A 13937-nucleotide genomic window follows, 5' to 3' on the forward strand; every position below is an offset into this window, starting at 1 on the left:
TACAAAAAATGCATTTGTGTTTAGTGAGTCTGCCAGAGGGAGTAGGGATGACCACGCATTCTCTTGATAAGTGCATGAATTTGACAATTTTTCTGTCCTGCTAAGCATTCAAAATGTAAAGAGTACTTTTGACTGTCAGGGAAAATGAATGAAGTAAAAAGTACAATATTTTCTTTAGGAATGTAGTGAAGTAAATGTAAAAGTTGTCAAAAATATAAATAGTAAAGTACAGATACCCCAAAAAACGAATTAAGTAGTATTAAGTAGTACTTTAAAGTATTTTTACTTAATTAAGTACTTTACAGAACTGATCTTTTGTCTTTCCCATTTACCCCCTGAATGGCACACACATACACAATCCATGTCTCAATTGCTTAAAAATCATTCTTTAACCTGTCTCCTCCCCTTTATCTACACTGATTGAAGTGAATTTAACAAGTGACATCAATAAGTGATAAAATAATATGGCCGGTTTAATCCATTTGAAACTTTTGAAACTTTGATTAAACAACGTGCATTATATTTACGTATTGCTTAGTTTACTAAACTATAGTTTAGTGTCACCCTCCTTACATTGAAGATTTCATTAAAATTAACTCACCCTGCCAGATTGCAATGGGGTTTACAGTATTTTTGCACAGACTTTAACTGTTTACTCCATATAAGTGTCACCCAAGATGTACTGTATCAAGTCCTTTCTGTGGCTCATATTCAATATCCCTTGTCCCTTACCTTCAGTTTGTCTTCTCAGTTCGTCCAGCAGGGTTTGCTGTTGTTCCTCTCTGAACTCTGTGGTTTTGGCCCTCAATGTCAAAGCTTGAAGTTTCCTCTCCTGAAATGGAAAACAGTTATTTGAACAAATATGTAATAACAAATACTTAGGCAGATCGTATATTTAGGAAGATCATATATCATATTGACAACAGCTGATGAAACTAACACTGTAAAGTGTGAAAAAATTGGATCAGTGTTATTTCCAGTGTTATGTCAGTTATTTCCCTTCTAATCAACAGATTTGCAAGGGCAATAATCTTGGCTTTCCATGGTGACATCACTATGCAGTAAACTGGTTAATAAACCAATAAAAAGTTGTTGGTTCGAATCCCTGAGCTGACAAGGTGAAATGTGCACTTTACACTAAGTTCTCCAATAAGTAGCTGTGGATAAGAATTTCTGCTAAATGACTAAACGTGTAAATGTAAAATAACAAAGAGAGTTTGGAAACGATCTGCCAATAACAGCTAGTTTTCATTATTCCCCTCCCCACGGAGACCACTAAACAGATATTTTGACCCATTTTAATGGAAATGTATTACATTAAATGCCTATGCACAACAACAAAAATCACAGTTAATGATACTGTTTACAACAACAACAACAACAACAACAAATATGCAAAAATGTTTAATACCCTTGTTAGAACCAAGTATTGAGTTTATTCTTGTTAGAAGCAAGTATTAAGTTTAAGTTTTGACCAATAAGGTAGCTTGTTAAGCTGTGGCCAATGGGAGAGATGACCTGGTAGAAAGGGAGAGACGTTGGAAAAAGGATGGACATTACATTATGACCGTTGGTGAAGAAAAATGATAAAAGAATACAATAAAAATAGAACAAAACCCATACCTACCGAGTTTTGAATTTATTTTATAAGAGAGTTATTATCATTTTGTTAAGAAAGACTTAGTAAAGACTGAAGCTACCGGCTCACCGTGGAGGTATTTGACAGCCTTGAGCACATATGTCAGAGTCAAGGCCCGCGGGCCACATCCGGCCCGCGAGAAGGTTTTTTACGGCCCCTGGGATGATCTTGATTTATTATTAGAACCGGCCCGCAGACCGCAGCAAGCCGGCAGCCCGCAGATCTTTTACACGCACCAATACTACATTTCCCACAATGCAACGGTGACGCACCGAGCAGTAGGCTGCTTCATTTCAATATTTATTGGCACAGCAGTTGTCAGCATCACAGTAAAATTAACTTTCAGATACCCATCAAAAATGGCAAAACGGAAGGTGGACACTGAGAACCGGGGGTTTCAAACAAGGTGGGAGTCGGAGTATTTGTTCACGGAGGTAGCTGGAAAACCTGTGTGTCTTCTGTGTGGAGAAAGTGTGGCGGTACTGAAAGAGTATAATCTGAGACGACATTATGAAACGAAACACGCGGACAAAAACAAGAATATGGACATGGAACAAAGGCTACAAAAGGCAGAGGAATTAAAACGAGGCCTCAAATCTCGACAGGCTCTGTTCAAAAAAGCCAAATCACAAGGCCAGGCTGCTGTCAAGGCCAGTTTTATTTTGGCAGAAGAGATCGCTAAATCAGCCCGGCCATTTACGGAGGGGATTTCATCAAAAACTGCATGATTAAAGTTTGTGACGAAGTTTGCCCAGAAAAAAAGGCAACTCTTTTTAAATGTGAGTCTGAGCAGAAACACCATTGCCGAGAGAGTAGACCAGTTGTCCATCAATCTAAAAGAGCAGCTTGTGAAAAAGGGAAAAGATTTCATTGCATATTCCTTGGCTGTGGATGAGAGCACCGACATTTCTGACATTGCCCAGTTGTCAATTTTCATCCGCGGAGTGGACTCCAGCCTAAAGCGTGACAGAGGAGTTTTTGGCTTTACGTCCTATGCATGGCACAACTACGGGGCATGATTTGTATGAAGAGGTGTCAAGATGTGTAAATGAGATGGAGCTGCCTTGGGAAAAACTCGTGGGTTTGACAACCGACGGAGCACCTGCGATGTGTGGACACAGGAGCGGACTGGTGAAGAAGATACGGGAAAAGATGCAAGAGGAAAACGCGACAGGTGAGCTGACAGCTTATCATTGTATCATACACCAGGAAGCGTTGTGCGGTAAAGCCTTGAAAATGGAGCATGTAATGAGCATCATCACGCGCACAGTTAACTTTATCAGAGCCAAAGGTTTGAATCACCGCCAGTTCAAGGCATTTCTGACGGAGTTAGAAACGGAGCATGGTGATCTGCCTTATCACACAGAGGTGCGATGGCTAAGCCAGGGAAAGGTGCTTCAAAGATGTTTCGAGCTTCGTGAGGAGATTTGTCTGTTCTTGGACAGCAAAGGGAAAGACACAACACAACTCCGAGACGAAATGTTTCTGTGTGAAATGGCTTTTCTGTGTGACATTACGAGTCATCTGAATGCAATGAACTTGCAGCTGCAGGGTCGGGATCGTGTCATCTCTGATATGTACAGTACAGTGAAGGCATTTAAAACCAAACTGACTCTGTGGGAGACGCAGATGCGGAAAGAAAATTTGAGCCACTTTCCCAGCTGCCAGACCATGAAAGAGAAGCTCTCTACCAGTGCGTTCCCGAGCGCACAGTTGGCTGATAAAATAGGTATGCTTGCCGCTGACTTTCGACGCCGATTTGCTGACTTTGAAGCACAAAAAAGCAGGTTGGAACTGCTCGGTAACCCATTTGCTGTTGACATGGAAAGCTCACCACCAAACCTCCAAATGGAGTTGATTGACCTCCAATGCAATGATGCACTGAGGGCAAAATATGCGGCAGTGGGTGCTGCGGAGTTCGCCCGTTTCCTCCCCGACACAATGCCCCAGCTGCGCATCCAGGCTGCTCAAACGTTGTCTATGTTTGGCAGCACATACCTGTGTGAACAACTGTTTTCTTTGATGAACTTGAACAAAACATCACACAGAAGTCGACTTACTGCTGAACACCTCAACTCAATTCTGAGGATTTCCTCAGCTCAGAGCCTTACCCCGAACATTGATGAACTTGTGGAAAAGATGGGACACCACCAAGTATCACCCTCAACCTCAAACAAGTGAACATTACTGTGCAATCACATATTTAGAGTTTTTACTCAGTTCAAGTTTAAAAGTTAAAGTTTAATATTTGTTTTCACTGCATGTTACTTCTCCTTAAACAAAGTGTTGTTTTTGATTAATAGATTTTTGCACTTTATTTTATTGTATTTCAATCCAATTATATTTTAAAAATATTTCAGTTGAGTGGATGATAGAAAATTGCTATTATTGTTTTTTTCTTTGAAGTAAATTTAGCCCACTTTTGCTAAAATAGAAAATATAGGCTACTGATGGTGCCTTGAATACCGGTTTCTTTCATTTAATGTTCATGTTATGGGGATTTTTATATAAAGGAAATTTGTCTTTTGTGTCTGTTGAAAATTAAAGATTACTGACAGAGCCATAAGAAAATATTGCTTTATTTATCTGATCATATTGGAATATATTTGTTAGGTTTTCAGTAGGTTCAATTAGGTTCACTAGACTATATGCGTCATTTAAAAAATTTTCAATGAACATTCGAACAGTCCGGCCCTCGGCTTGTAGCTAAATTTTTTATTTGGCCCTCCGTCCATTTGACTTTGACACCCCTGGCCTTGAGGATAGCCTAGCATCGTGCGAACCCCGAGAGAGAATTACTTGGGGAAGATTAACATTATGTGTGTCGTCATTCTTTTGAGCTCCAACGCGCGCCAACGGGGTTTAATCAAGCTTGAAATCACTTGGACATGGGGGTTGTGCACAACTCATTGGGGTTTATTATTTTGTTGAGGTGCTTTGAAAATGTAATAATACACATCTTGAACCTTATGTATGTTGCATTGATGGAGTCATTTACAGTTTCAATTGAATTTAATGCATGGGAAAGCATATCCTTATACAATAACACAAATCTATAATCATTCCATCTGACGTTAATACCCTAGTTGTCATCACCATAGATAGTTTACAATAGGGATTCTTATTGGAGATGTCCTTCTCACCTAACATCCAATGCGGTTGAGATATTCTATGTAAGGTAATATTGTGAGAGTCAAATTCAAGTCTGGTTTTATTTCACCTTTATTTAACCAGGTAGGCAAGTTGAGAACAAGTTCTCATTTACAATTGCGACCTGGCCAAGATAAAGCAAAGCAGTTCGACCCATACAACAACACAGAGTTACACATGGAGGAAAACAAACCCTCTGTGGTGAGAGGGTTACATACAGTATGGTTTTATGGGACAGTGGAACATTTCTTTTTTAAATTGAGTGCAGAGACATTATCCAGACAGAGACTCTGATGTAATATGAGTTGGTTTGGAGCATTTTATAATATGTTTTAGACACATTTTAATAATGCGTTGTAGTCTATGGCAAGTTATGGCAAAATATTTAAAAAACGTAAAAAACAGTTTGGGGAAACAATTACAATCACATAAAGAGTTAAAATAAGGCCACATGTAAAAATGTGTGAACTTACCCTTTAAGTTCAAAGCTTTGTCCATTCTTGTTAGGAATGGACATTTGTCTTCGGCTAACAGGCATGTGGCTACAAAATAAACACATTCTCATTCTGAACCCTTGAATACATGATATAGAAATATATCTGTTTAAACATTTTATTTGGATTAGTTTCGTTTCTCCAACTGTTCTCTGTAGCTGTCAGTCGGGCCTTAATGGCTCTTAGTTCCATCAGAAGGTTACACATGTCTGGCTGGCAGTTGCTGATTGTCTTGGCTAGGGCTGGTGCTTGGATCTGAGAAGAACTTCAGTCTCTATGTCCTGTGCCTGTTCAGGCTGAATCTGTACCATGATGTCATTCAGGTTCACTTCTATCATGACTCAGGACATGACCCAGAAACAGGTCAAAATATGTATTATACAAGGGGACATGCCAGGGCAGGCATAATGGTCAGAACTAGAAAGACTCAAAAATGGGAAACTACGCAGACAAACAGAAAACACTGGTATAAATACCCAGGGGATAATGGGGACAAATGGGAGACACCTGGTGGGGGGTGGTGACAAGCACAAGACAGGTCAAACAGATCAGGGTGTGACATCTTCACTGAGGGACCCAGAGTCCCAGACAGACACGGCAGCACCAGGGTCTGAGTCCCCCATTCTACAACTTGTACGTAAGTAACGTCAAAATTCACACGAAACCTCTCGGCTACCTAGATAGCCCCTGGTCCTGTCTCTTTCCTTTCTACACCTTTCCACCTCAAATCAAATCAAATGTTATTTTGTGTTTCTAGCTCCAACAGTGCAGTAATATCTAACAATTCACAACAATACACACAATACACACAACCTAAAATAATGGAATTAAGGAATATATAAATATATGGATGAGCTACAGTGGGGAGAACATGTATTTGATACACTGCCGATTTTGCAGGTTTTCCTACTTACAATGCATGTAGAGGTCTGTATTTCTTTTAAATCATAGGTACACTTCAACTGTGAGAGATGGAAACTAAAACAAAATCCAGAAAATCACATTGTATGATTTTTAAATAATTAATTAGCATTTTATTGTATGACATAAGTATTTGATCACCTACCAACCATTCCTCTCTCTTCTCTGCCCCACTGTAGCTATTCCTTTTCTCCAGATGGGATAGGTCAGTGTGTACTGCGATGGCCATTGCATTATCTGTGGATCTATTGTGGCAGTAAGCAAATTGATGTCGGTCTAGGGTATCTGGTAAGGTAGGGGTGATAGGATCCTTAACTAGCTTCTCAAGCACTTCATGATGACAAAAGTCAGTTCTATTGGGTGATAGTCATTCAGTTCAGTTACCTTTGCTTTCTTGGGTAGAGGAGCAATGGTGGACATCGACACGAGCCTACCAGGTGAGCTAAACTACTTCTATGCTAAACTACTTTTTTGTAAATAATAGCTGGTGCACGATATCTAAGGAAGTCTCGAGCTATTGCTCGCCTGAGGTAGAGTATCTCATGATAAACTGTAGACCACACTACCTACCTAGAGAGTTTTTATCTGTATGTTTCGTAACTGTTTACATACCACCACAGTCAGTGGCTGGCATTAAGACAGCATTGAATGAGCTTCCGCCATAAGCAAACAAGAACACGCTCACCCAAAGGCGGGGACAGTGAATGAGGACTTTAGTGCAGTGAAACTTAAATCTGTTTTACCAGATTTCTATCATGTTAAATGTGCAACCAGAGGGAAAACAACTCTGGACCACCTTTACTCCATATACAGAAATGCATGCAAAGCTCTCCCTCACCCTCCATTTGACAAATCTGACCATAATTCTGTCCTCCTGATTCCTGCTTACAAGTTAAAAATTATAGCAGGAAGCACCAGTGACTAGATCAAAAGAAAGTGGTCAGATGAAGCAGATGCTAAGCTACAGGACTGCTTTGCTAGCACAGACTGGAATATGTTCCGGGATTCCTCCGATGGCATTGAGGAGTGCACCACATCAATCATTGGCTTCATCAATAAGTGCATTGATGACGTCGTCCCCACAGTGACCGTACGTACATACCCCAACCAGAAGCCATGGATTACAGACAACATCCACACTGAGCTAAAGGCTAGAGCTGCCGCTTTCAAGGAACGGGACTCTAACCCGGAAGCTGATAAGAAATCCCGCTTCGAACCATCAAACAGTCAAACCTTCAATGCAGGACTAAGATTGAATCCTACTACACCGGCTCTGACTCTCGTCGGATGTGGCAGGTCTTGCAAACCATTACAGACTACAAAGGGAAGCACAGCCGAGAGTTGACCAGTGACACAAGCCTACCAGACGAGATAAGCTACGTCTATGCTCGCTTCGAGGCAAATAACACTGAAACATGCAGGAGAGAACCATCTGTTCTGGAAGATTGTGTAATCACATCCTCCGCAGCCAATGTGATTAAGATCTTTAAAAAGGTCAACATTCACAAGGCCGCAGGGCCAGACGGATTACCAGGACGTGTACTGCGAGCGTGCGCTGACCAACTGGCAAGAGTCTTCACTGACATGTTCAACCTCTCCCTGTCCGAGTCTGTAATACCAACATGTTTTAAGCAGACCACCATAGTGCCTGTGCCCAAGAACTAAGGTAACCAGCCTAAATGACTACTAACCCGTAGAACTCATGTCTGTAGCCATGAAGTGCTTCGAAAGGCTGGTCATGGCTCACATCAACACCATTATCCCAGAAACCCTAGACCCACTCCAATTTGTATACCGCCCCAACAGATCCATAGATGATGCAATCTCTATTGCAATTCACACTACCCTTTCCCAGCTGGACAAAAGGAACACCTACGTGAGAATGCTATTCATTGACTACAGCTCAGCGTTCAACACCATAGCGCCCTCAAAGCTCAGCAATAAGCTAAGAACCCTGGGACTAAACTACCCCGGAACATGTCCCAGTTTGCATGATCAAAACTATCTTGAAGTGTGGATTCTGATTGGTCAGACTAGTGTTGAATAGTCCTTAGCACAGGTACTTCCTGTTTGAGTTTCTGCCCATAGGAAGGGAGGAGCAAAATGGAGTCTTGAGTAGATTTGACGAAGAGAGGGTGGGGGAGGGCTTGGTAGGAATCCCGGAAGTTGGTGTAGCAGTGGTCGAGTGTTTTAGCTGCACGAGTACTACAGTCAATAGGTTGGTAGAACTTCGGTAGCGTTTTCCTCAAATTTGCTGTGTTAAAATCCCAGCTACAATAAATGAAGCCTCAGGATATGTGGTTTCCAGTTTGTATAAAGTCCAGTGAAGGTCTTTGAGGGCCGTTGTTGTATCAGTTTGAGGTGGAAAATACACGGCTGTGACTATAATCGAAGAGAATTCTCTTGGGAGGTAATACGGTCGCCATTTGATTGTGAGGTATTCTAGGTTGGGAGAACAAAAGGACTTGAGTTTCTATATGTTATCACAATCACACCATGAGTGGTTAATCATGAAACATACACCCTTCCTTTCTTCTTCCCGGAGAGTTCTTCATTTCTGTCTGCACGATATACTGAGAACCCAGCTGGCTCTACTTACAGAGACAGTATATCCCGAGAGAGCCATGTTTCCGTGAAACAGAGATTGTTACAATCCCTGATGTCTCTCTGGAAGGAGATTCTCGCTCTGAACTCGTCTATTTTATATCCAGAGACTGAACATTATACTATATTATAAATGATATATTATAGTATATTATATATTATATACTCGAAAGGGGTGGATGGTGTGCAAGACCGCATTCCAAAGCATGAGTTAAAGCATGGGTTAATGTTTCTGTACTGGGGTACCGTGGGAGAGGAGTTGGGGGCCAGACTCTTGGGGGGCTCGTTGACAAGCTCCATTACTGCAGTAATTAAAAAATAAAGGTTATGGTACAAAATGAAATGTTTCAGAAGTAGAGGCGTCTGTGATATTGATCTTTTACCACTTAGTTATCGTAGCTGAGTTCTACAAGCAATGTCTTGAGGATTTAATCAGGTTCTGGGAATCAGAAAGGCAATCTGCCTATGCCTGCCTTTTGCAGACAAGTTGCATATTAAAGTATGATTGGATCTGTTGTTTATGCATCTAATATAATCACTGAGTAGGTCAGTCGTCGAAGTAACAGTCCTCTATCTCAGGAATGAACGAGATGACATCCCTCAGTTCGTCCAGGCTCTCCTGTAGCCGTTCAGCTGTCTGTCTGATCGTCTGGATGAACTTCATGGTCTCTGACTTGACCTCAGCCTTTGGTTCTTCACATTCAGGCTTCAGCTCAGTGAAGGAGTCTGTGTCCATCACTTTTAACTTACTGGTATCATTTTCCTTCGCATGTCGGATGTTGTGGATCTCTTTGGCATCCATGGCGATGAAGAAGATATCAACCGCTACAAAAAAAGCGGAAAATATTCCTGTCGCCACCTCTGCCACACGCACTGCCCTGGCAGTTTGGGCTGCCACCTTGCCAATATTGGCTACCCGGAGATATCGGAAGAGCTCTGTGGTGCCCGCAACGCCTTTCCCAACCCTCACCCCAGCACTAGCAGCGGCCTCTACATTTAAACCGGCACTTTCTGTCTTAGAAGAGCTACTTTTCATGAGTGTCTCCAAACCCTCAGCGATGTCTTGTAGAGATGTCACCACAGAGTTCATCTTCTCCTGGAACTCCTTGATGATGTTTTTCATGGCTCGGCGGTCAGTGGACTGATTGACCATGTTGGTGATGTTGGATACTCCTGCTGTGGCGCCACCAGTGACAGCCACCCCAATACCCACTCCAGTGACGATCAGGGAGGCGCCCAGAGTGAAGGGAGCCAGGATAAGCCCGACTAAAGAGGTGATTCCTCCAGCTGCCCCAATAACACCTCCTGTCAGACTGCCTATGGTGGTGCCTTTGTGAATACTCTCCAAGCCACCTGCCAGAGTTCTCAGCTTGTCCAAGGTTGTCTGGAGTTCCTCCACAGATTTCTCACTCTACAGAAATTAATGAACACATATTAATGAATGAATGGAACTGTAGATGGTTACCAGACATATTGAATGATTGAACGATTGATATTGCATAGCAAACCTTTTTTTTGAGGAAACTGATAATGAAGGGTTTTGCCATGATGTCACCAGCTGAAGGCCTAATGGTCGGGTCTTGTTGGAAGATGAGAAGCTCTTTGGTAGGGATGGGTAAGATCCCCTCAATATATTTTTAATGAGGTCCGTTGTTTTCACTGCAGTGAACTGAGAAGAAAGAACTGTCTATTATCACACAATATCCATCATTATCTAGTGGTGGACAGGCAAAATAGAACGAGTTCAATTTATGTCGGAATTATTGGATTTTGATCGACCCTTCAAGTCAGAATTTTGCATCCCGAGTTTACACGTTTTTGGTTTCTGATCTTTGAACTTTTCAGCTGAAAATTGATAAAACAGAGCAATCTTACAATCGTAATATTTTTTATAAGATATATGTAGCTAGTTTAATTTGGTCAATGTTAGCTATCTTAAGCTAGCTGGGTAGACACTTAACTCATTAGTTGAATAATTGTTTCTACTTTAAAACTATTTGACTGCACTCAAGTCATATACAACTTCACCAACTGGAAAATACGAAATGACAACGAGCATTTAAATGTAGGATTACTTACTGCACCCTGAAGCATACACAACTCATACAGCACACATCCCAAGGACCAAATATCACTGCAAAGGATGGAAAATAAACATGTTAATTCTCATGTAATTATTATTATTTTACACTGCATAATTCTCACTTATTTTTACACTTATAAACCTGTTAATAAACATATCCTATGGTAACACTGTCTGTGAGCGTGCGTGTGTAGAGTAACAGCCATGTCAGTGGATCTCTGCAAATGTCAACTTACTTCACATTTTCATTATTGTCTAGGTCATCTTATTGGCCTGGTTTACCTAACGTATGGCTTTATGACATAGATCATGTCATTTTATGATGCCACATCGTAGGCCTTGTGACAGAGTTACAGTAAATGAGGGATTATCTAGCCTCAAATGTTTTGTTATTTGTTTGTGGCTTCATTCTCATCTCACTTTACCTTGAACAATTAGGGAAATTGCTAATTATTACCTCAAAATCTTTACATTTTTCCAGGAATATATATTTAAATATGCATGTTAAATATTTTCTACCTTTTGGTGTCATACATTCCACCAGTTAGAATCTCTGGGCCTAAATAACCCACCATTCCATCCTCGTTGGTAGTCCTGATAAACAAAGTAGGCACATTAAACAGATTCCCCCCCCCCTACTCATTTATGTAATCAAAAATACTAAACTAGTAATTGGTGTAACCATTAATGTATGTTGTGTAAATTCATCATGAGCCTTTTAGAATTACCAAACAAACATACTTTTCATTGACACTTCCAAACGCTCCCAAACGAAGTGTTTCAAATTCTGTGAGAAGTACGCTCTAGTATAGATAAGAAAATACCAGTTGAGGTGTTAAACAACAGTTTATGACATTCCATCATTTAATTTCGGCACTGATATGAATAACATACATTTGTGTAATAATCTATTTTTGTATCGCCGTGAAGTCAACAATCTCCCGCAAATCACAACATTGCAGTTGATTGTTTAACAGGGATTTACATAAAACCTTACATTTTATTTTATTTATTTAAGTTTATTTCCAGGCTATCTTTAAACTAATAGTCTTTGCATGATGTTCTATTAGCGGTACCAGGGGTCTCAGTTCTCGGTGAAGAAGGCCCTGTTCATGTACATGCTTCAGGGCCATGCAGATCTTGACAAACCAGTCCATGATCTGTGAAGGTATCAAAGTAATGTATATTTTAGCCTAAAATTAAAACAGTTGTGGTGTGGAATTTTCTAGTTATTACTTCAGCTACCTTCTCAGAGTACTCTTCTGTAGGGTTTGTCATCTGCTCTTCTATCTTCTGACAGAGATTTCCCTTCGCACAATGGTCTGTCACTATATAGTAGCAGTTACCCTCTGTGAAAATGTATTAGTAGTTTGTGTGTGAATACTACTTGAGAATACTAATCGTGAAACATATTAATACTATTAAACTATTATACTATTTAATACTGTAGTAGTTCACTTGTTGAAGTTGATGATACTGTATTAACTTGTAATTCCAATATAATGTCTCTGAAACAAATGAAATACATAAAACGACAAATAAAACAACAAAATGAATGATGTAGTTACCTGGAAATGAGTTTTTGTAGCTTACAATGTGGGGGTGACTAATCTGTCTGAGGCATTCAACCTCTGAGACAATTTCTCCAGCACTGGAGTTCAGGACAGATGTCTGTCAAAACAAATGATATGTGACTTATTGAAAGATATAGGCACGTTAATTATTTACTTTATCTTTATGAATACATGTCACTATCAATCATTATTGTTGCACCTGCAGAGTTGCCTGTAATTGAAAACCAATTATGTATCCTATCCCTCTGTGATTATTCCAAAAAAACTCTTAAGATATAATCAATTCAGAAATAACAAATAGTTCTCACATACCTCATTCAGTTTGATCTCTTTAATGACGAACTGGTCCCCATGTTTGTCAGTAGCTATGACACCGTTCGCTACCTCCTTCTGGGTAGTGTATCCTTTCTTCTCAAGGACACTCTGTGTTTTCCCCATCTTTAGATTCCACTGGAATCTGTGTCTCACTCATGTCAATTAACAACGTTCATCTTTTTTTTTTGATCAATAAAGTACATTTTAATATACACTGAGGTCACAAAACATTAGGAACACCTTCCTAATGTTGAGTTGCACCCCTTTTGCACTCAGAACAGCCTGAATCCGGGCATCAGGGCATGGACTCTACAAGGTGTCGAAAGTGTTCCACAGGGACGCTGGCCCATGTTGACGCCAATGCTTCCCACAGTTGTGTCAAGTTGGCTGGATGTCCTTTGGGTGGTGGACCATTCTTCATACACACGGGATACTGTTGAGCGTGAAAAACCCAGCAGCTTTGCAGTCCTTGACACACTAAAACCGGTGCTCCTAGCACCTACCCCGTTCAAATGCACCATTCACTCTCTGAATGGCACAATTGTCTTAACATGTGATATTAATAAGGGATCATATCTTTCACCTGGATTTACCTGGTCAGTCGATGTCATGGAAAGACCAGGTGTTCCTAATATTTTGTACACTCAGTGTAAAACACATTGGTTTGCAATAATACAACATAGCAGTAAGGTTAATATGTTAGTAACCCAGGCTTACCTTTGCTTGTCTGTCTGCTGGTTGTGCTGCTGGCTTACTTTACCTACGATTTGATTAGGAGTTCCAGTCCTATATGCATGACTCCTCCTCTACTTACATGGTTTGATCAAACAAACACACCCATATCCGCATTACATGTTAAGCAATAATGGATGAACTGACAACTGGTGTGTCAGCTGTGAGAGGGGGTGGGGCGTAATGGGTAGATCAGCTTTAATATTGCAGGCAGATTCTGGCTTCCATCACTGTAATTGTCTGCATAATTTCCAATCCTCCACATATTTTTGTAGAAAAATATAAAATATGCAAATGTATTTTTTTCAAAAACAAGCTACATATTATGGACAGTAGCAAAACAAATTATATAATATTTCGGGTCTCTTTGAGCAAAATATGCAGAGCTGGGATGGTTGTATCCCCCATATATATATATATATATA

The 13937-nt window shown here is 40.4% G+C and overlaps 1 protein-coding gene across 1 annotated transcript; it reads right to left on the bottom strand.

Annotated features, from left to right (window-relative positions):
• Positions 1–8054: 8054 nt before the first annotated feature.
• On the bottom strand, positions 8055–13584 carry LOC124014533 (apolipoprotein L3-like). Its single transcript, XM_046329639.1, has 10 exons — positions 13498–13584; positions 12778–12922; positions 12460–12562; positions 12137–12240; positions 11968–12051; positions 11633–11694; positions 11411–11485; positions 10888–10942; positions 10317–10477; positions 8055–10219 (listed from the first exon to the last, which is right to left on the bottom strand). Exons 9-10 carry the CDS (start codon positions 10353–10355, stop codon positions 9356–9358), a joined length of 903 nt encoding a protein of 300 aa, XP_046185595.1. The 5' UTR covers positions 10356–10477; positions 10888–10942; positions 11411–11485; positions 11633–11694; positions 11968–12051; positions 12137–12240; positions 12460–12562; positions 12778–12922; positions 13498–13584; the 3' UTR covers positions 8055–9355.
• Between the last annotated feature and the right edge of the window lie 353 nt (positions 13585–13937).

This window comes from Oncorhynchus gorbuscha, linkage group LG25, assembly GCF_021184085.1.
Source record: "Oncorhynchus gorbuscha isolate QuinsamMale2020 ecotype Even-year linkage group LG25, OgorEven_v1.0, whole genome shotgun sequence".
Taxonomy (NCBI): Eukaryota; Metazoa; Chordata; class Actinopteri; order Salmoniformes; family Salmonidae; genus Oncorhynchus; species Oncorhynchus gorbuscha.